This window comes from Phocoena sinus, chromosome 3, assembly GCF_008692025.1.
Source record: "Phocoena sinus isolate mPhoSin1 chromosome 3, mPhoSin1.pri, whole genome shotgun sequence".
NCBI classification, from domain to species: Eukaryota; Metazoa; Chordata; class Mammalia; order Artiodactyla; family Phocoenidae; genus Phocoena; species Phocoena sinus.
In genome coordinates, this window is record NC_045765.1 from 56913738 (window position 1) to 56937180 (window position 23443).

General features: G+C 37.2%; 2 protein-coding genes across 14 annotated transcripts in view; one reads left to right on the forward strand and one right to left on the reverse strand.

Moving 5' to 3' along the window:
- FAM13B (family with sequence similarity 13 member B) overlaps positions 1 to 5580 on the forward strand; it is a 90012-nt gene extending 84432 nt beyond the window's left edge. For 8 of the 9 annotated variants that reach the window (XM_032626857.1, XM_032626860.1, XM_032626864.1 and 5 more), the window contains 3 exons: positions 75 to 241; positions 995 to 1096; positions 3132 to 5580. In XM_032626857.1, the coding sequence (XP_032482748.1) occupies positions 75 to 241; positions 995 to 1096; positions 3132 to 3255 (393 nt within the window). In that variant the 3' untranslated portion in view covers positions 3256 to 5580. The remainder of the gene's footprint in view (positions 1 to 74; positions 242 to 994; positions 1097 to 3131) is intronic. The other variant, XM_032626859.1, reaches the window with a different exon arrangement.
- Positions 3022 to 23443, reverse strand: part of PKD2L2 (polycystin 2 like 2, transient receptor potential cation channel) — a 41106-nt gene continuing 20684 nt past the window's right edge. For 2 of the 5 annotated variants that reach the window (XM_032626869.1, XM_032626867.1), the window contains exons 9-14: positions 18493 to 18613; positions 17349 to 17450; positions 15821 to 15885; positions 15152 to 15206; positions 7583 to 7695; positions 6668 to 7142 (exon numbers count right to left, since the gene is read on the reverse strand). In XM_032626869.1, the coding sequence (XP_032482760.1) occupies positions 7046 to 7142; positions 7583 to 7695; positions 15152 to 15206; positions 15821 to 15885; positions 17349 to 17450; positions 18493 to 18613 (553 nt within the window). In that variant the 3' untranslated portion in view covers positions 6668 to 7045. Of the gene's footprint in view, positions 3681 to 6667; positions 7143 to 7582; positions 7696 to 15151; positions 15207 to 15820; positions 15886 to 17348; positions 17451 to 18492; positions 18614 to 23443 lie in introns of those variants that run through there. The other 3 variants (XM_032626870.1, XM_032626868.1, XM_032626871.1) reach the window with 3 other exon arrangements.

Genomic DNA, 23443 nt, shown 5'->3' on the forward strand with positions numbered 1-23443 from the left:
ATTCTCTGATCTTTTTCCTAAAGGAAAAATTGAAATCATGGCATGTTTGATTCTCTGTTTGGATATATTTTTAGGAAGAAGAAGAAGAAGATGGTGTTAGTTTGTCCTCTGAGTTAACTGATATCTTGAAAACTGCTGTACAGGCACAGCCTTCACTGGAAAACTCAGAATCTGATATGGAAGAAAATCAAGAAAAACTGGCTCTAGATCTCCGATTGTCAAGTACTCGAGCAGCTTCTATGTATGTATCCTGGTTTGTGATTTTAGCCTATTCATGTAATAAAATTTATATGCAAAGAAATTCAGTGTTAAATAATTGAGTAAAGAAAAGAAATACACCCGCTTTGAAAAGTGTGCTTTACAAATACATGTTGTGATTCACATTTTCTTTATTGAAAATTAGTGTGTTTTAAAAATTAAAAAAACGGGCTTCCCTGGTGGCGCAGTGGTTGAGTCCGCCTGCTGATGCAGGGGACACGGGTTTGTGCCCCAGTCTGGGAAGGTCCCACATGCTGCAGAGCTGCTGGGCCCGTGAGCCATGGCCGCTGAGCCTGCGCGTCCGGAGCCTGTGCTCTGCAATGGGATAGGCCACAACAGTGAGAGGTCCGCGTACCGCAAAAAATAAATAAATAAATAAACCTAAAATCTTACGTTTGCTGTATGACAAAGTGCTGGAACCAGCTGAGAGTCATCTGTTAGTTTGTGCTCTTTGAGCTTCTTTACCTGATGTGGCCTTTGGTTCTAGTTGTTAGCCCTGGAGTCACTTTAGGATCATGTGGGAAGTTGTTTTGTTTTTGTTTTTGTTTTAAATACTTATGCAGAGCCCTACCAGCAGCTATTCTGATTTAGTTGCTCCAAGGTGAAACCTAAGACATTGGTATATTCTAAAAGCTCCCCAGCTGGCTTGATTTTGCAGCCAGGGTTAGAAACACTGTTAAGAACATAATGAATCAAAAGTGCCCTTTCAAATGTTTTCTTCCCATTTCAATTTTAGGCCCGAATTACTGGAACAACTTTGGAAAGCCAGAGCTGAAAAAAAGAAACTACGTAAAACGTTACGGGAATTTGAAGAAGCATTTTATCAACAAAATGGAAGGTTTGTTGAGCATCACAAAATTGAATCTTCTTTCTTCTTAAACTCCCAAGTGCCTATATGTTGAAATAAAGAAATATATAAGAATAGAAAGAAATTGTGCATATAAAGATGTTAGCATTGAAAATAACGGTAAAAAACATTCCTTTATACTGTGCAGCCCTGCTCTTAATGGAAAGAAAAAGTCAGAGCTGGAGTAAACATCTGACAAAATATTTCAGGATTGTCCTAGAGAATGCTTGGTTGAGTGGCAGTTATTTTATGTTCCTTAATTCAGTATCCTCATCCTTTTGGAAGTGTTTGTGAAACGAGATCTCCTTTTAGAAAGGGTCCCAAATATGAGTGGTATCCTAACTAGTTTGGATTCTTATACTGAGACCATTGCTGCTTAGGCTGCATGTTGGGTCATTCTAGGGCACGTATTTCCAAGGTGTGTATCAGTGTGGCAGTCATGTGGCTCCCCTATAATACAATATGGCAAGTGCCTTTATCTAACTGGGTAATACCCAGTTGACCCAGTGGGACTCTTTTAAAAGTAAGAAAAATAAATTCTAATTCAGATTGTGGCCAGAAATGAGGATTATTTATCTCAGGCCTCAGAAAAGTTTTTCCATGTTACCGGACGGTCTTACCAAGCCAATAGCTCTATAGTAGTCCCCCCTCTTCAGTTTCTCTTTGCAGTTTCAATTACTCCATGGTTAATTGCAGTCCAGAAATATTAAATGGAAAGTTCTAGAAATAAACAATTCATAAAGTTTAAACTGTGCACTGTCCTGAGTAATGTGATGAAATCTCGTGCCGGCCCACCCAGGACGTGAAGCATCCCTTTGTCCAGCATATCCTGCCCTTTAGTCAGTTAGTATCCATCTTGTTTGTCAGATCCGTCGTCACAGTATCTCAGTGCTTGTGCTCAAGTAAGCCTTACTTTACTTAATGCCCCAAAGCGCAAGAGTAGTGATGCTAGCAATTCAGATATGCCAAAGAGAAGCCACAGAGTACTTCAGGTGAAAAGGGGAAAGTTCTTTACTCAGTGAGGCTACGAAAAAAATCTTGTGCTGAGGTGCTCCGATCTATAATAACGAATCTATCCATGAAATTTTGAAGAAGGAAAAGGAAATTCCTACTAGTTTTGCTATCATATCTCAAACTGCAGAAGTTATGGCCACAGTGCATGATAAGTGCTTAGTTAGTATGGAAAAGGCTTTAAACTTGTACTGTAAGATGTTTTGAGAGAGCCTGCATTCACATAACTTTTATTACAGAGTATTGTTATAATTACTCTATTTTATTATTAGTTATTGTTAATCTCTTACTGTGTCTAATTTATAAATTAAACTTTATCATAGGTATGTATGTATAGTATATATAGGGTTTGGTTTCAGACATCCACTGGGGTCTTGGAATGTATCCCCACGGATAAGGAGGGGGACTACTGTGTTTGAGAGTCTTCTACGTAGGTTGGCATATATGGTTAAAAAAATCACAAGTGTGTTTTCCAAGTACCTTCTAATTCCTTGTCTTATTGGAAAAAAATTTTGCTTGTAATTAGGATAGTTTGATGCTTTACCTGGTTATTAAACTGAATTGCTTTGGGTCAGTAATATAAAGTGAGAAAAATGATTTTTTCGCTACCACTAAGATGTTATACTTTTACATCTTAATTCACTGAAGCCAGAGTTAAGTAATGTATGGAATGTATGAAATGACTCAGCGTAGCCTCTAGCACTTAGTATACACTCACAGACCTGACAGAGTCTAGTAGCTCATGTCTTATTAAAATATTTGATTATCTGTAGTTACCTGCAATCATCATTGATACTAATATCATCAATTAATCTGTCAATAGAGAAATACATCAAAATTAGAAGTGTTCTAGGAATATTCCATTGGGATGAAGGGAATTAGTCCAATAGTCTTTTTTTTTCTTGCAGAACAGTTTTTTATTTGAGTTTGTATTGAGTAATATTCTGTCTCTCATTACGACAACTTCTGGGACTTTATTTTCCAGATGATCTCTAGGTTTTATTTTCTCCCCTAGGAATGCCCAGAAAGAGGATCGTGTTCCAGTGCTTGAGGAGTACAGGGAGTACAAGAAAATTAAAGCCAAGCTTAGGCTTCTTGAAGTTCTTATCAGCAAACAAGATTCTTCAAAATCCATATAAAATATGGTCCTTGAAAACATCATAAAATCAGTTGTATTCCCTGAAGCTATCATCATGTGTACTTGGCTGGTACTTCAGTTCATTTTGTCAGGCACTCACAGAGTCTCATTTTGTACTTGCTGGTGGTGCCACTAGAGAAATGATGGGAGGGTAAGTAGACCCTGTCTAGGGAGTGCGATGTTCCATGTTAACCACAGACTGCCCCTCTACCTTTAGCAAACATCCACTTTTCTTCATTGTTTTGTACTACAGATACATCGTGTTAGTAGAAGACTAATATTTTATCTTTTCAACTTTAAGAACTTTGGAGATAGAAGCTTTTTGTTATTACCAACTTTATTATTTTGTTTTTCATTACTCAAGAAAATTGAGAGGAAAATCTTCACATTGAATTCTTCTTCAGTTGCCTTTTTCTTACAGAATGACTGAAAATTTGAAAGAAAAGCCTATAAATGTGCACATATGCAACTATGTTCTGTGTTTTCTTAGAAAACCAAAATCAACTGAAATTTCAAGTCCTACTGTGGAACATATTTCTGTTAAATTCCCAAAGTGACACTTTCTCACAGGTAGTATGTTAGCAGAATTTTGCAATTCAGTGGTCACACAGCTCCTGGATGAAGATAACAGCGGGTAGACCAAAAAGTGACCTTGCTTATTAGTATAGTGAAAACACACAGCACACATCACACACAGAACTGAATTATATCACATGCTGCCTTTGGGACTTAAGTTACTGTTTGTTTCCTCAGTTACCGTTTATCAGTTGGTGATGATGTGATTTGTCTGGATTAGATCCTGCATTTTTTCCCCCTACCCACCTCCAGATAATGTGAGAAAATAGCCATGTCAGTATGTAGGAACTCTGATGGTGCTCAGATTTGTGTGTTCAATCAAATAGGCTTAAATTGGCAAAAGAATCATTATGCCTGAAGTAAATCTATTCTTAACAAGGGCTATACCACTGCATTTTTACATGTACCTTCAAGGGGTTACATCATTTTTTTTTCTTTTTTAATCAGCAAAATCCATAAAGAAAACATCCTCTAAAGGGATCACCTTTTGCTCAATCACAAGCTGTTTAAAGCAGCTGGTTATAGGTGTATTGTGGTATGCCCCTTGTCATACACTCTAAGCATATCTTTTTTTCTCTGGCTTTGCATGGCTTTTCTTCAGGTTCTTTCCTGGTATAATTCTGCTAATTATTTTCACAGAATGGTGACTTTATTTGTGCTAACAATATGATAGTCATTAACAGCATATTCTGATCAGGCTTAATCTAAGTGTTCATTTTTTTCCTGGTGCTTTTTTGGATTGATGAGTGTCTCACTTTGTGCCCATGTTTTGCATGCAGTGACTCATGCATGGTTTTCTTAACTAGCTAATATTCGTAATTTGTTCCATACAAAAATGGACTTTTACAGCATCCTTTAATAAGGTGAGGGAAGCATGAACCTCAGAATTCTGGCACTATTACATAGCACATGAAGTAGCTTGATAATAAGTAGCATTTCTAGTACTTCACATTTCACCTTTGTGTGCAATGCCTTTTTTGGGGGGAGGGAATGTTCCTTGGTAGTGAACGTGTCATTGGGGAATAAAGCACTAAATCCAGCCCTTTTCGTGTGGTTTCCTTTTGATACAGCTAGGTTATTCATAATGTACACCTAGAAACGTGAAATTGAGAACACCAAAAGATGTTATCATTTTGATTTGAATTCATCATGCAGTGTACATTTAGTTAATTTCTTTCAGTCTCCAACAGGAGTATATCCAAACATCTTATTTAATGTGCACTGTGTATTGTTTTATATGAATGTTTTATTTTATATACCACATGCAAAAATGTCCATATGCACTATTTAAATGTTTTAAATAATATATTCCTTCTTTATAATGCTAAATCTATATGAGTACCATATTTTTATAAGTCAGTGGCCTGACTGGTTTCATTTTAGAATTAACAGCTGCTTCATGATGTTGGTTATTCACTGTTAATGTTTGGCTGTGAGTAGAATAGATAAAAAGTGGCATGGCAGCACTTATGCTATGTGACAGTATTGTGTGTCATAGTTCAGTAGTAAGTGGTAGAATTAGGCAGTTTGTGATAATTTTACTTTGGTACAAGTAAAAACTGTATATCTATATACAAACAATATATAGATATATACAACTACAAGTATAATTGCATTGCTGTATTTGGCACTTCATTGTATAGACTTTTGTAATAAAAGAACTTTAATGTTCTAAGTCATTGTAAATGTTTTTTGTTTTTTTCACTAGATGTTTAAAAAGAAGAAATAAAACCCTCAAGTGTTCCCTTGGCTTAATGTTCTCAGGCTTTGTTTGAATTACCCCAACCAGGGACCATGTGGGGAGACAGCAAGGTTACTAAACCACGTGACTGTCTACAGCTCTAGGGAGTGGTAAGACAAGGAAAGGCCATGTTGTTGATTCTCTTTGGAAATCTAGGGAGAAGATGCAGAGAGAATAGTCAGCATTTCTTGTTGCAGTGAATTATCTTTTTTTTTTTTTTTGCGGTACGCGGGCCTCTCACTGTTGTGGCCTCGCCCATTGCGGAGCACAGGCTCCGGACGCGCAGGCCCAGCGGCCATGGCTCATGGGCCCAGCCGCTCCGCGGCATGTGGGATCCTCCCGGACCGGGGCACGAACCCGTGTCCCCTGCATCGGCAGGTGGACTCTCAACCGCTGCACCACCAGGGAAGCCCCTGCAGTGAATTATCTTATTAAGAAAACTTGACATGCAGTCTCTAAGAGAAGAGCTTGGCTTAAGGAAGGTGGGTATATTTAACAATTCCTTTATTTGAGTTTTACAGTCCAGGGACTGTTGAGCACAATGTGGAAGTCTGTGGTCAAATGATGTTACTTGGGCTAAGAGAACGTATAACATATAGCTCTTCTAGGAGGGCTTATGTAACCTATATTAGAAGAGTTTCCTTCCAATTTCCAAAATGCCAGCCATCCAAAACTTGCCAACCATCCATACAGGGCTTTTGCAACACCCTCATTTACACTTTTCAAACATAACCTCTTATAACCTTGATGCTCCTACCTGGCTCTTTTATTTTATGTTTTAAAGGATAGTTTACTTTTAAAGTAGTCGAGGGAGCACTTTTGGGAAACTTCAAATGTGTTACTTTAGAAACTGTCTAGATGAATTTCTAGTTTGAAGATATTAGTGAAATTTCTGTAGGTGGTTGGGAAGTTTGTTCTTCTACACTTTGCCTTTTTCCAGGACACTTCCAACTGGGAAGAGTGGAGGTGAGATTATTTTACTTGGGGTCTTATATAATGGTTTTCTAGAATCCTAAGCATTTATTAATTTACCTTTGGCTAGAGAAATTAGAACATGGCACATGATGAGAATACCAACAGTTCTAATACTCTGTGTAGCATTGAGAAAACTATCTTTACTGACTTATTGAACTATTAATTAGAGACCTGCCCTAAGAACTAAAAGCAATATTATTTTATACTTTCCATTCATATTCCTAGAATTTAATAATAAATCTCATTATAAAAGTCTTCATGTGTACCTGTGTGTGTATACTGTGGAGGCATGTTGTAATACACATGGATTATATATTGGGTCCCATTCCTAGAAATCATTTGATGATTATCATTGACCCTGACGATAATTTGATGGTAGCTAGTTTTGTGCTTTTAAAATGTACCCCAAATGGGGACAAATTTAGGAAATAATTCAGTACAGGAATAAATTGTTAGAAATGTTCCATGATTGTATCACAGATTCTCACCTCCACTTGCCTCAATATTGTAGAGCTGAAACCTTTCTCATCACTCGGTTTAGTTTTAAACTGACGTAGTGTAATTCTTTCTCCAGCTCCACAGCATATAAAAAGAGGCTAGAGGATAATTTAGAAGGAAGTAGAGAATGAGTCAGTAACATTTTTGTACATAAAGAGACAGCAGGTTATTAACACCTATTGTGAAATACTTTGAGTGGGAAGATAGTATTTTAAGCTCCCAAAATATGCCTAGTATGGCCAGTTATGGATCTAATATTCTAAAGCTGTGTGGAGCACAGTATCTGCTATGCGTGTCAAGTATAAATGGCAGTCTATTATTTAGAGATGTAAGGACAAAAGCAGTTGGTCTTGCTCTCACCTTACATTTAAACAAATGGAGTTTTGTGCTTTCTGTGTCATTTTAAAGTTGGGTAAAAAATTGGGGAAAAAAAGTGGCATCTTAACAGAATGAGATTCTGGGTTCAGGAAAATTGTGGAATGTCCCCAGTCCCCTTATCACGATATCCCATAGTACCTTGGTTAGAACAAATGCTTACTCTCGAAATTCTTGTTGAGTGACAGGCTGGTAGTCATCTTGAATTTCTGTAGAATAATACTTTTTCTCAAGCCTCTCTTTCCATTTTTTCATCTGCTCTGCACTTTGAATCTCCTGTAAAGTTAGAGGAAAAAGCATAAGCTGCAATCTTTGTTTTTCTCTGTTGCAGGCCCATGGCACACAAGCATCACAGGGTTGAGAATCTTGAACTTTACTCTCCAGGGCTGTGATTTTGAGCCCCACTGGCTTTTTGCCCTGCCTGATTTTTGGGTCTATGCATTAGCAGAGTCACCTCAGAGAACTTGGTGTTAAAACTGTTTAGCAGAGTTAGGGGATTTTAAAATTATGAATATCGTCTTATTCCCTTTTCACTGCCTCTTCCCCTCTGTATCTCCAGCTGATATTCTCCATTCTTCACTTGGCCAAAGCTGGGATGTTCTTTTCTGTACCTCTGTTCTATAATGAAGCAAGTGTACATCAAAGTACGTTTGTGGGTATTATTTGCCCTCCCAGCTGCTTCTCAGCCAGACTCCTAACAATTCCCGATCTCCTCTTCATAATTACTGCATCAATCTGTGTACTCCAATCTGTCTACATACCCCAGAATAAGCTCCTCATACCAGAAGATTCTTGCTGTATCCTTCTCTGATCCTAAAGAGCCCTTTCTGTGCTTTGTGCTCACTACCCACCCATTTTCCTTTTAGTGTCCAAATACCTTTTTCCCAGCTTTAGAAAAAATGCTCTGTTATGTTATGGAAAATAGAAACAGCCCTAGAAAAAGAGGGAAAGAAGAGACAGTGCACCCAGATACGATGCAGAGACTTTTCAGTAAATCGGTATGCTATTGCCCTGCTCCAACAGTAATGTTAAGTAGCAAAGTGGATCCCTGTATAAGGGTTCTGATTACCTTCCTCAGAGAGAATGGTGATGCCCAAGTTCATACATTGTTTACCTGATAAATGGATGCTGTTCTGGCCAGAGGAGCTGTGCTATATATCAGAAAGTGTTTGTCTTTAAACCAACATATCAGAAGTAGGAAAGGGTGGTTTACAATCTTTCTAGTTTTATTTCAGCCATATTACAGCACCTATGTTTTGACATATTTACCAGTACTTATAATGTGATGTTAAAAAAGTGGTGGGCCCCACAAATATTTCTAAATGACCAGGTCTATTAAAATGTGGATGCATTAGTAATATGCATTGAATAGACTGCCTGGTAAACGATGCATCCTTCAAAAAACCCATCTCAACCATCGCTTTTTCTATGAAGCCTTCCTTGACATTCACAGGAAAGTAATACCTTTCCTTATAGAGCAGCAACTATGTGGGGGCATTTGCTCAAGCTCCTAGGTTCTAGTCAACCCACCTCTTCCCTGCAGGTGGTAGCTGCTGCTTATAATTGTTTCTGGATTAATTCAGTGTTCTGCAATGGTTCTTACAGACCTCTCATGCCTCAGAAATGAATTCTGTGAAGTAAACCCCCTCTTTTTGAGCTACCTCGTGTGTTTCTGTTTTTCTGACTGGCCCCTAACTGATGACTGGTTGGTAGCAGAGAAGGTCCAAATAAACAGACCCTTATAGACAGCGTGCCTCCACCGAGGGACACAATTGACTTAAGAGTTTGAGACCACCACCTGGCTATTTGGGATTCCTCAGGCTACCGAACCAGCAGGCTAAGAAGTGATTGAGGTGACTGATCCCAATTACCAAGGGGAAATTGGTGCTGCTACAAAATGGGTTCAGAGAGGGCTCTGTTTGGAACCCAGGGAATTCTCTGAGGGGTGCCTCTTAATACTTCCATGTCTAAAACTCTGTAGTTTAAACATTAAATTCTTAAGGAATTGTGATTCGAGTAGAAAAGGTCTTAACGTCACCCAGAGATGGATACAATTACTCTTGCTTCTCCACTTTTGGGGAGAGAATAAGAGGGGCTCCATTTTCATAGAGGATAGTTCTGTCTTATTAGATGGAAGCTAGAAATAGTTATTGTCATTTTATGGAAGTACAGATGTGTACTAAATAGCTAAAGCGGGTGAATTCAGCTGACCGTTTAGCTAATATCTCTCAACTCAAAATTTGCCCTCCTAAACTCTTATGCTCTTTTATGCTCTTTATGCTGGATCTCAGGCTTTGCAAACCTCATTCCCTAGACTGTCTTGCTACCAGATTTGTTAGGTTCTGCCTCACTGGACGATGGAGGGGAGAAGGTTCTTCTTGTTTTCTTTCTATCAGCATTGCTGATAGAATGGTAGTTGGCTCCAGGCTGCAGTTGTCCAGCTTCTTTTGGCATACCCAGCACCAGCTTCATCATACTCCCTCAGAAGTATCAGGAGCAGCGGGGTGGGAGGAGGGTGACCTCAGAGGTCTGAGCAGCAGCTTCAGGCCCCTTAAGTGTCTTAGGTTCCAATAAACCCACCTTTTGTAACTTTAGCCATGGGAGTGGTAGCATCCTCCTACAGTTATTACTTATGAGTTGCTTCAGTGTTTTTACTTTTTCTATTTTCCAATACCTGTGTAACCAATTCCCTGTAATAAATTTTCTCTGTTTGAAATGTATAGTATGGTTTCCATTTTCCTGACTAGGTCCTCATACATGTAATAAGTATGTCATTTGGTCAGGTGTATGTTTGCCTTTAAGGAATGTTTAAAATTTTTCCATATCTTGGTTTTAAACATTTAAAAATTAGTCCCTGGGCATTTTCTATTTTGTTGCTATTGTAGTTTCTTCTATTATAATTTTTAATAAGCTGGTTGATGTTTGCATATATGACATGACTATGTAAATTATTTTTTCCTACTACTTAATCTCTTTTTGTCATAATTGTTCAGTTCATTGTATACCTGAGAAAGAGAATCATATCTCAAACAGAGGTAGTTTTTACCTCATCCTTTTCTACTTTTGTACTTCTCATGTACTTCTCTTGCTTAATTCTTTTTTTTTTTTTTTTTTTTTTTGTGGTACATGGGCCTCTCACTGTTGTGGCCTCTCCCGTTGCGGAGCACAGGCTCGGGACGCACAGGCTCAGTGGCCATGGCTCACGGGCCTAGCCGCTCCGCGGCATGTGGGATCTTCCTAGACCGGGGCACGAACCTGTGTCCCCTGCATCAGCAGGCGGACTCTCAACCACTGCGCCACCAGGGAAGCCCTCTTGCTTAATTCTTCTGTCTGATCCCTCCAATACATCCTTGTCTTGTCCTTGACATGTCCAATGTTTCCCTATTAGATAAGGTGCTAGCTTTGGGGTGAGATAAATTTGTTTTAATCATGTCAAGGAGGAGTCCATTGATTCCTGTTTTGTTTTCCCCCTCAAAGTTGGATGTTGAATCTTATCAAATACCCAGCATCTATGGAAAATAATAGTTTTCCTTTTTTTGATCTATAAATAGAACGGATTATGGTAATTAGTTGATTATACAGTTTTGAATCATCTTCTCATTCTTTGAATAAGCCCTATCTGAATCATTGTATTGTGTTCTGTTGGATTCTGTTTGCTAATATTTAAGATTTTTGCTTCAAGATTTATAAGTGATATTTTGTTTTTTAAAATTAATTAATTAATTAATTAAATTTTGGCTGCATTGGGTCTTCATTGCTGCGCGTGGGCTTTCTCGAGTTGCAGTGAGTGGGGACTGCTCTTTGTTGTGGTGTGCGGGCTTCTCATTGCGGTGGCTTCTCTTGTTGCGGAGCACATGCTCCAGGGACGCTGGCTTCAGTAGTTGTGGCACACAGGCTTTGTTGCTCCACAGCACGTGGGATCTTCCCGGACCAGGGATTGAACCCGTGTCCCTTCCATTGGCAGGCGGATTCTTAACCACTGCGCCACCAGGAAAGTCCCTATAAGTGATATTTTCTTTTTCTGTTTTTTTTTTATTGAGGAGGATACAATCTTTACTAGGTTTTAGAATCACTATATAGTGATTCTAAAATTATTTTATAAAAATAATTTGGAAATTTTCAATTTTCTCTTTGCTCTGGAACAGCTCAAATAGCTTGAAATTATTTATTCTTTAAAAATCTGGTAAAATTTCCATATGAAACCATCTGGGCCTGATTTATTTCAGAGGTAGCTCTTTGATGACTTCATTTCTACTACAGAATGGATTTGTTTAAGCTTTTAAAAATCTCTTTTGAGCTCGGTTTTGATAAATTTTATTTTCAGTTTATTGAGGTTTTCTTTTTGGCCCAATATATCTATTTTCATGAAGGGGTTTTGAAAAACAGGTGTATCTTCTTGGAGTACAGACTTCATTCATTATATATTTTTTTTTTTTTTTTTTTTTTTTTTTTTTTTTTTTTTCTGTACGTGGGCCTCTCACTGTTGTGGCCTCTCCCCTTGTGGAGCACAGGCTCCGGACGCGCAGGCTCAGCAGCCATGGCTCACGAGCCTAGCCGCTCCGCGGCATGTGGGATCTTCCTAGACCGGGGCACGAGCCTGTGTCCCCTGCATCGGCAGGCAGACTCTCAACCACTGCACCACCAGGGAAGCCCATTATATATATATTTTTAATCCTTTCATTTTTCTTGATCTGTTCTTTACTTTAGTGTATTCTTGTATGTTTTTCCTTTTATAAGTCTAGTAGTCTTTACTTTATGGAAGTTTATGCCGTATTATTTGTTGCATAGATAATCATAACTATTAAAATTGATCTTAGCCTTATAAAGTGCCCTTCATCTCATTTAGAACTTTTTTCTAGAATTCTACCTTGACTTATATTGTGTCCTCTGATAACTTTTCCATGCCTTTTATACCTTGGCTCATGCTTTTATACTTAACTTTTCTAAATCACTTTGTTTTAGGTATATATTTTAGGCTATATCATAGAATTGGGTGTTACTCTGTGATTCAATCTGAAAATATTTTCTTTTTCTTTTTAAGTAAATTAAGCTTATTTGTCTTTACTGATATGTCAGATATATCTGGTCACAGTTATATTGTTTTAAGGTATATTTACAGTCTTCTACCATGTGGCATATTATCAGTTTTCTTTTTTGATTTGGTATTGCTTCCCTTTAAGAATGTATGTATTTTTGTTTTAGTGGTCTGTTTTTTTTTTTTTTTTTTTTTTTTGTCTGTTTTTATTCACGTATCTTTTTATACATCCTCCGTCATCTCTTCTCGTTTTGGTTCCCTCAACAAGAACCAAACAAGTTCAACAAAAAAATTAGGTTATAATTTCTTCCTCCTCATTTCTTTTCCCTCTACTACCCAAGTATATTTAATCATATTACTGTATTTTATTGTATCTGAGAGATGGAGTCTATCGTAAGACCATTACACCATTATTTTATGTACCACTTAGGAAAAAAAATGCCACCAGTTAAAATATGGCACATTGTCAAATATAAGGCACATCTTGATTTCAGAGATATTAAAATGTGGAAAAATGTGTTTTAAAATTAATAAGACAATATCTTTTTAATTTACTACTGTGCTCTTAAATATGCTAAAGTTTCTTCTTTTGGGCTATTAACTCTAAATGATAATTCTTCAACTTTTTAGCTATTACATATGAAATAATCAGTCAGCTTTTTTTACTTTATACCTTCTCTCTTCCTTCTTTTTTCTAAAATTTCTCAGTCATCTCTTGTTTGGCTGAAGATGATCCTCACATGGAATCCTCAGGAATATAGTGGTATTCCCCAAGTTCTTACATGTTCAAAACTGTTAGAGCCTTTATACTTGAAACACAGCTTTGCTGCATATAAAAAAGCCTTGGCTTACATTTTCTTTCCTTGCTATATTGTAGGTGTTGTTCTGTTGATTTATGGTGTTGAATGGTGTTATGCTAACCTAATTCTCTTTTCCTTGTAAGTAAATCCAAATTTTGCTTGGATAAGTCTCATGTTCATTTTAGGTAATTTTTCCCAGGTACATAGTATGTCTTTCAATATACATTGTCTTTTATTTCAGAAATGGTTTATTGAATTATAGTTTTGTTTTTTAAAAGAATCTCAAACTTAGAAAAGTTATAAGAACAATACAAATAGTTTTTATCCTCTGAAGTATTTGAAGTTGCCAACATGAATGCCTTATTGTCCCTGAATACTTCAGTGTGTATTTCCTGCATACAAGGACATTCTCCTTTATATAAGCACAGTATAATCATCATAATCAGAAAATTAATATTGATAGATTATTACCATCTAAATCCTCAGTCCCCCATTCAAATTTACCAGTGTCCCAATGATGCCCTTTATTGTAAAAAGATCCAGTCCATGATTATGCATTGTATTTACCCATCTTTTAATCTCAGTCTGGTGTTGTTCCTCAGCTTTACCTTGACTTTCATGACCTTGAAACTTCTGAAGTCTATAGGCCAGTATTTCATAGAATGTCCCTCAGTTTCTTATTGTGTGATGGTTCGTTGCGTTATGCATCTTCGGCAGAAATTTTACAGAAGGGATCCTGTGTTCTCTTAGTGTCCTGTCAGGTGGCATATAATTTCAGCTTGTTCCAGTACTGATTAAGGTTCTGTTTTCTAGACTTTTTCACCATAATGTTATTCTTTTTCTTTTTGTAATTAGTAAGTATTTTGTGGAGAGGTATGGAAATGTTCTATTCTTCCTCAGACTTTTATTCATGTATATGTTTAGATCAGTGTGGACTCATGGAATCCTATTTTATTCTGTGGGTTTAAATTAATATTCATTAAGTGCTTAAAATCCCACACTTAGCCAGCGGGATCCCCACTTAAGCTGACTTTTGTGTCCTTTTAACAGCCTTCCATCATTCTATATGGAGTACAGTATGAAGCACCTATACTTTCCAGTCCTGGAATTAACTGTATTTCCAAGGAGCCCTGGTTCCTTTTAGAGGAGAATGGTATTTGGAAACCAAGATCTGGACGCTCGTTGTGTCATTGCTACTAGGATGTCACTCTAGCCTTCTCAGTGGACAGAGTTAGAAGATAAATTCGCGCGCGCGCACACACACACACAGAGTTGCAATTCTAATCCAACACCACAAGGTTCATTTTAACCTTCAGCCTTTCCATTTTTGCAATTCCATTGTCTGATAATGAGAAACCTCACTCCATTATACATACTTGTTTGCTTATTCCAATCTCTTGACCCTGCTGTCCTCTTTCTCAATATATTGGGGGGTGGGAAGCATCCAGAAGTAGAGCAATGTTCTATTTTTTCACTTGGGTGGTAGTGGTATGTGGAGGTTTGTTTCATAATTATTTATTAAACATATATGTTTAGTCATTTGAATATATGTTACAGTTTTGAAATATAAGAAAAATCATTTAAGTGATTCAGCACATTAATGATTACAAGAGAACAATTATATAATCATCTCAATAGAGTATACTCACTAAACCCTGTGTGCTAATCCCACAGTGAAGGTACAGCTGTAGGACAAGGGTATCTGGCTAAGGGCACCAATAAGAGAGATGGAGCATCTGGAATCCAAACAATTTGTCCTAAATAAGAAAGGATCTAGATTCTGGGAGAAATTTGGAGGTGGCAACTACTGCTCTGAAAAAAGCAAATCATTCAGTTCTTAAATCAGAACTTTTTCTAATAAAGCTATCACTTCTTTACGAGAAAATTAAAATCTTACTTTTTCATCAAAGCCTTCTCTTCTGGCTTGTTCAGCCAAATCTCTGCTTTTCCTACTGAGAATATAAAATAAAAATCAGAGGTATATGACAGTAAAAAGGAAAATGACAGTATAAAATATAACCAGATCTGTATTAAGGATCTGACTTAATTTCTGTTCTTTCTAATAACACTAATTAATTGGAAAATGTGGTCATTAATAGGTTCTCTATATCATATCTCTAGCTATAAAAACATGTTTCTATTATGTCCCACTGCCAAATTTTGACACTAAAATTATGCAATAAATGTAAATACATTCTTAAATATTTAAAGAATTTTTTACTTTGATAGCTAAAAGCATGCACTTAATGTAGACTAAAATCATTTCCTACTTTTTTAGAGGGACTTTACTGTCCTGTGCAGCTTTGTGTTAAACCTTTTTCTGAGTGGCATGGCATGCCTTATATTAATTTTAAATTAGCTTAGAGTTTCATGACACTCTCAGAAATTATGAGGTGCTACTGAATGTTTTGACAGTTTATTTAGAATCAGCACATTGAATGGTGGTTGTTTTGCAATCAAAACCTTACTCTCAAAAAAAAAAAAAAACCTTACTCTCACTGTAAGTTTCTAATATAATACAGAGCTTTAAAATGGTAAGTTAAAAATTGAAGAAAATTCATCTTACCTTTTCTTGTCTTCATCTGTTTCTGGTTTCTTTAGTTTGAGTTTTTCGAGAGCATTGTGGTAACTCTGAGCATAATTTAAAAGTTCATAAAAATAATATTCTGTATTGTTAATTTTTGATCAAGGTAAAGGAAATAGGGAATGCTTGACTTTAGGGACTGCTGCCCTAAAGAAATGTAGAGGCAAATACTATGATTATCTTTTTTCACCTTGTCACTACTTATGGTTTCTGCCTGCTGGTGAAAAAGCTGGAGGGCATCACACTTGAACTTGGAAAAAAAAATCTTTAAAAAATATTATTAACATTTATTGCATTAATGATATTAACACTTTAATGCACATAACCAACATCATAATCAAGAGATAAAAGATGAAAAAACCCACAGTTAAGTTCATTGGGGGACATATTAATAGTTTACTTTTACAGATAAGTTCTTGGACAGAGTTCTTAAGCCCCACTAACCTCACAGCTTATAGGACCTTTTCTGTGTGAAATGCTATGGTTAGAGCTGTGGGTATGCAGAGATGGGCAAGATGGTACACACATGACTCCGCTACAGTTCACAGTGAGGTCGGTATTGAGAGGACAAGGAAGATTGCTCTCACAGGGAGAACAGAATGTCAGCGAAGAGAGCAGAGGGAATATTACTGGGGAGTCAGGGAATGACATGAGCAGAGGCCCAGAGGAGACAATGAGAGCAAGCATGGTGAACAGCACTGTGCTCAAAACAGCTGGGGCATACAGTGCTGTGAATGGAGGCATAGAAGGTAAAAATCGTGTAGTTAGTTCAATGGTAGTGAATAAAGATAGGTTGAGACTGTGAGATTAGAAAAGGCCCTTGAATGTTTGAATAAAGAATTTGGACTTATTTTGACAAGCCCAGGGAAACTTTGAAGAATTTTGAGCAGAGAAGTGATATGATCAAAACTGGGCTGGCACAGGAAGGAGGCTAGAACAGTTAAGAAGATGTTACCATACAGAAGTCCGGGTGAAAAGTACTGAGTACCTAACGTAGTGGTAGCAGTTAGAATTCAAAGTGTCTTTGAGTTCCACAAATGTGAGCAAAAACTACAGGGGTGAACTTTACACACAAGCCTTGGCAACAGACCATTATAAGGGACAAAGGAAATGTTCAAGGGTTTTGAGCCAGGGGTGACTGAGGAGAGTGTTGCCACTACAGAAAGTGAGTAAGGTAAGGCAAAAGGAGTTCTGAGTTCAGATTGTTCATAGGAATTTACCAGCATCTAAATTGAAAACTTTGGGAGGGAAGAGAGTAAGTGCTTTGCATTTAGTGCTCAGTAGCTTTTTGATACATTGAACTCTGAAATAATTTTGGTCACATTTGTGAAGCCAGAGAACATTTCTCCTGGTACTGAAATAATACAAATATAAGTAACCGTGGACCAAAACAAAAAAACCCAAATGTCCTCCCTGCACTACCACTTGGGGTTTAGGTGTTATTCAAACTACAAAAGTATAAACTGAACAAGATTGGTCTTAGAATTCTGATTAGAAGAATTTGACATACCTTTTTAATCATTTTACCAAGTTCAAAATCTGGCCTTCTGCCTATTGAATAGTCAGCTTTCACTTCAGAATAGGTATCATTAATTATTGCCAAGAACATGTTCTGGGGAGAAATATTCAAATGAAGTATTTCAATAAAAATTTAGTTTAAATGTTGTTAATGACTTTGACAAGTGCTGGGATTTGTAAAATTAGATTTAAATTTTAAAAGTAACTCATGTGCTCAATAAGAGATATGGCTATGCAGACTATATATAATATAGTAGAGTGGGAAATGTGTAGTGTGTGGATATGGGCAAGTATGTTTATGGTAAATGGGAAAAGCAGAATGTAAAATAGTGCATATACATTGGTTAATTATATATATATATAAATTTATTAATGTTACATATCAGAAGAAAACTTAGAATAATATATGTTCATAAGGGTATTTCTTTTTTTTCTTTAAAATTCTATAGAGCTGTTTAAATGCACAATTTTACTAGGGCTCTTACAAATATTAATGTCCAGATAACACAAACAGAACTGTGGAGAGGGTATTCTTACTCCCAGCCCACCTCTCCACCTTTCACTGTGGCTCAGATCTGTCACTGTGAGGACTGTTGCCCACAATCAGGGGATAACTGCTCTGTGTGACAAAAAAATGTTTTCATGGAGGACAGTAGCAGTGCCTTGAGTAGAAAGGCAAGGTTCCTTGATTAGGAAGGCCAAATAGATTTGTCCTGAGCACATGTGAGAGACCCGTCCTGGGGACTCCTAAAAATTACAAGGGTGTGAGCTTTCATCCATAAGGGCCAAAAGCTGTTGCAATATGGGCAGAATATGAATGGCCTAATTCATACCTACTGGTATGAAATGTCCCAGGCTGGAGAGACCTGGAACTTTCAAGTTATACGTGTAAAAGATTTAGTACACTCTTGGCACACAATAACTACCAAGATGGTAACTATTACGATCACATTCTCCATTGGACAGCTTGAAAACATTTGGACCCCCTGGATTACTAGGAATCTACGCCATTCTTAATAAATGTAAAGTGTTCTGACAGCTAAGCAGTGATACTATAATTTCTTCTAAATTGGTAATTATATTTTTTATTCTGAAAAATGTAAGCAAAAAAGGGGAACATATATGGTCATTCTTACCAGCAGGACAAAGAACACGGAAAAGATGAAAGTAATGAAGTAAATGGGTCCCAAGGTACGACTGGCTTGCTGAATACCAGCAAAATTAAAATCTCCAAGAACAATACGAAATTGTGTGAATCTTTTATGGGAAAAAAGAAAACCATTAGAAAATACTATATCTCTTCATACATACATGACAACAGATGGGGGTTACTAATGTGCCTAGTAAAGTACCTAGCTGCATATGGCATATGTTCTCTGGCTTTAGTTTTGTTAGCACAGAGTTCTATAAAATTGGATGTAGAATTTTCCCCTAAAGAAAGCCAAGACTTAATAGCTGAACAGATAGTTTAGGAAATGATGGGCTTCAATTTATTCAATCAATATGAACCCAATGTTCACCTCCAAGATTTGAACCTTGAGATGCCTGCTTACCAGCTTGTCTTGACAGTGGCCTCCTTAGCCATTCCTGTGCCCTTATAAAACTTAGAATACTTTGACCTTTTCCAATAAATGATTTTCAACTTGTACATAGACCCAAGAGCCCTACAATTTCTAATATCAATGGTATGCTTAATTTTTGCATCTCTTCTGCTGAAATAAAAATGGCAACAATTTGTCACTTGCTAAGTCTCAAACAAGTGCTGGTAGTGATCCTCAAACATGATCCCGAGGTTTATTTTATTTTCTCCAGTAAGTATAAAAGCTTGGCTTTGAAGTGAAATAGCATTGAAAATACTATAAATCTTCATTTTATTAACTTTAAAGATAGAAAAATTAAGAAATTGAGGCTTTGAATGAGCATAGTATTAGCAGAGGTAGAATTAGGATTTCATAACCTGAAGTTTTATTTTGTTTTCTCATTAGTTTGCAGTGGTATTGCCATACACACCACGGATATATTATAAATTATATATATATATGATATATATATATATGAGTTCTTTATTTTAAGGGGAGATCTGGGAAGGAGTTTTTAATAGTATGTAGACACTTTGCATGATTGGTCAAAGGGCAGAATGTTTCTTGTTCCTTGTTGCTTTTGCCAATCACATGAAGGGAGCATAGGACTATGTACAATGAAGGAAGAAAATGTATTCAAAGAAATCAGCTATTTGGAGTCCTAGGACTCAGAGTTTTCTGGAATTTCAACCTCAGTACCTGAGACCTGACTAAATCATACATACAGTGTTTATCCAGCTTCTAATACTGGATTCTAATGCTCTTCTACACAAGATAGAAGGAAAAATGCTGAATTAGGAGACCAAAGTTTCTCAGTAAATCAAAAAAATTTTTTTTCCTCTCTGGCATAGGAGAATATGAGGTTCTGTTTTAGTGTTTTTAAATTAATTTTTTATCCTTAAGTTGCGTTTATATAAGTTCAAGTCAGCATTTCTCCTCTCCAGAAAGTGTCCACATACCTCTGCTCTGTAAATAGTGTGAATAACGAAAACCTAAGCAATTTCTGAATGGTTATAATCACATAGGAACTGGAGACTTACAAATGCCTTTCCCCTCCCCCTCCCCAAGCTAATAGGAACACCATGACTCTTCAGGATATGGATTATACTGAATGAAAACACTGTTTTTTAACTTCTTGATACCTCTGTTAACTTTCTACAGTTCTCTCTTGTTGAATTAAAATAGCTTACAGACGGTTTCATAATAATGTACCATTTATGCTTAATCTGACTTCCCAGTCTCTCACTTGCAGGCATGACTGGGTGGTAGGTATTCCTAAGCCTTCTCCAAATATTGCCTCTATTCCACTGTGTCGTCTTCTGTAATTCAGGTTAAACATATATTAGGCCTTCTCATTCTACCCTTTCTGTCATTTTCTGAACATTTTGCCTCTCTGTGCCACTTTAAAATTTTTTCTCACCTATTTTTCATTTTACTCATTCTCTCTTCATCTATGTCTCATTTGCTATCAAACCTGTCAACTGGGCTTTTAATCTCAGTTGCTTTAATTTTCAGTTCTAGAATTCTGTTTGATACTTTTTCAAGTATGTCACTTTTTACACTATCCTGTTCTCTCTCTAAAGATATTTTCTGACTTGTGTTTTATTTCTCTAAATATAGTATTTATTGATTATTCCAATATTTGAAGTCTTTGAGTCTGTTTCTGTTGTCTGTTGTATCTGCTGGTTCTTGCTTATGAATTTTTCCTCCTTATGTACCAAGTTATCTTTGACCATGAGCAGTAAATTATACTTGAAGGAAGGGCTTAGGATGAAATATATTTCTCCAGAGAGGTATTTTTGTGTGTGTGTCTGCAGGTGCATATGGGCATTCCAGCCTGGGACCATCTTAATCCAAATTCAAGACATGAGGTTCTCTGGATACCTAGGTGACTAAACCCAGACTTCAAGTCAAGTCACGGAGGGATTTACTTTTAACTTGAGGCTGTAGCACTTCAGGCTCCCTGCTTTATGTGTGGAGACATAGACACTCCTCCTCTCCCCCAACCCCACTCCCCAGCACACACACACAGGCCTTGGGTTTGTCTTCTGTCTTCTCCTTGAGAGGTAACTAGAAACACAATTTCTCAACTGTTTCTTCTGGATCAACAAAAATGCCTTCATGGTGGAGGTTTTGGGGAAGATGGATTAAGAAGCACTAGGAATCTGTCTCACCACCTAGACAGCAATCACTGTGGCATAATCTTTCTGATGAAACTATTTTGGAACTCTGGAGTCTGTTGAAGGCTTACAACTTCCAGGAAAGGATTGGGCAGTTTGGATCAATTTAAACTTTTAGTTTGGCAGCAGCTACCCATCTCCTACCCCCCAGCCCATGGCAGGTAGCCCTGCATGTATTTCTAGAGCAGCTTGTACACAGCTTGTGGGAGCCAGGGTGGACAAGAAGGACCCTGTTGTCCAGACACCAGGGTCTGTGTTCTGATTGCTGATTGCTGCTTCTGATCACAGAGGCAGGCATCTCCCTGCATTGTTGCAAGCCCCTCCCTCTCCAGCTGAAGCAATGTCCTTGGGATTGAGAGGCCCAATGCTCTTCCCTCCTTCATTTTTCTCTTTTTCCCCTTTGGGAGCCAGATATTAAAGACTAGGACATTCATGGGGCTTCCCTGGTGGCATAGTGGTTAAGAATCCGCCTGCCAATGCAGGGGGCACGGGTTTGTGCCCTGGTCCAGGAAGATCCCACATGCCACGGAGCAACTAAGCCCGTGCACCACAACTACTGAGCCTGCACTCTGGAGCCTGTGAGCCACAACTACTGAAGCCCGCATGCCTAGAGCCCGTACTCCACAAGAGAAGCCACCACAATGAGAAGCCCATGCACCACAAGGAAGAGTAGCCCCCGCTCACTGCAACTAGAGAGAGCCCATGCGCAGCAACAAAGAACCAACACAGCCAAAAAAAAAAAAAAAAAGACTAGGACATTAAAAAAAAAACAACAACTGCATATATGAGGAAATTAGACAGTCACCATCCATGCCCAAGGAATGGCACAGGCTCAGAAAAGACCTGAGAAGACCTTAAGTTTACACCTCAGGCTGATCCTCAAAGAAGTAAAAGAAGACATGAAGTAAGTCAAGAAAACTATGTATGAACAAAATGGAAAAGCAATAAAAAGATAGAAAACCTAAAAAGAAACCAAAAAAATTCTAGAGCTGCAAAGTACAATAACTGAAATGAAAATTCATTAGAGAGATTCAAAGGTAGATTTGAATAGGCGGAAGAAAAAAAATCAGTGAACTTGAAGATAGGGCAATTGAAATTATTGAGTCTGAGGAGCAGAAAGAAAAACGTTTCAAGAAAAGTGAACAGAGCCTAAGGGACCTGTGGGATACCATCAAGTGAACCAACATATGCATAAGCACATGAAAAGATGCTCAAGATTGCTAATCAGTAGGGAGATGCAAATCAAAAACACAATGAGATATCACCTCACATCCATTAGGATGGCTACTATCAAAAAAAAACCCAGAAAATAACAATTTTTGACATGGATGTGGAGAAATTGAAACATGCACCATTAGTGGAAAGGTAAAATGGAATAGCCACTGTGGAAAACAGTATAGCAGTTCCTCAAAAATTCAAAATGCAATTACCATATGATCCTGCAATTCTACTTCTGGGTATGTACCCAAAAGAATTCAAAGTAGGATCTCAAAGAGATTTGTACACCATGTTCTCATAGCATTATTCATAATAGCTAAAACGTGGAAGCAACCCAAGTGTCATTGAGAGATTAATGGATAAACAAAATGTGGTATGTACATACAATGGAATATTATTCAGCTTCAAAAAGGAAATTCTGACATATCCTACAACATTGTTGAATCTTGAAGACATTATGCTAAGTGGAATAAATCAGTCACAAAAGGACAAATACTGTATGATTCCACTATGTATCTTGAGTAATCAAAATCATAGAGACAAAAAGTAGGATGATGGTTGCCAGGGACAGGGGTAGGGAGGGAAATGGAGAGTTCCTGTTTAATGAGTATAGAGTTTCAGTTTTGCAAGATAAAAAGATTTCTGGAGATGAATGATGGTGATGATTAAACAATATGAATGTACTTCACTGTACAGTTAGAAACGGTTATTAAAAAAGACATGGTTAAGATGGTAAATTTTATGTTTTATACACAATTTAAAATTTTTATCAGTTTTAAAAAAAAAGCCTTCAGGGCAGAAGTAGCTTCGGATGCTGAGTGTACTTTTCCGGGTTCTTGCTTTCTGATTTTGGCCACTCAATTTTTTGTTAGTTCTTAAATGTTTCCTATATTTCATCCAGCTTTTTAAATTGTGAAGAGGTTGATTTGAATAACCTAGCACATCATTACCAAAAGCAGAAGCCCCCTCATTAATCCATTTCAAAATTTTCTGTCTGTTTACTTTGTGCCTTATACTTTCTTTCCTCCCATTATACAAAGTAACACAAATTTCCAAGGTTCTGTAAACTACTACATTTATATTTAATGTCCAATACTACTTAGTTTTAT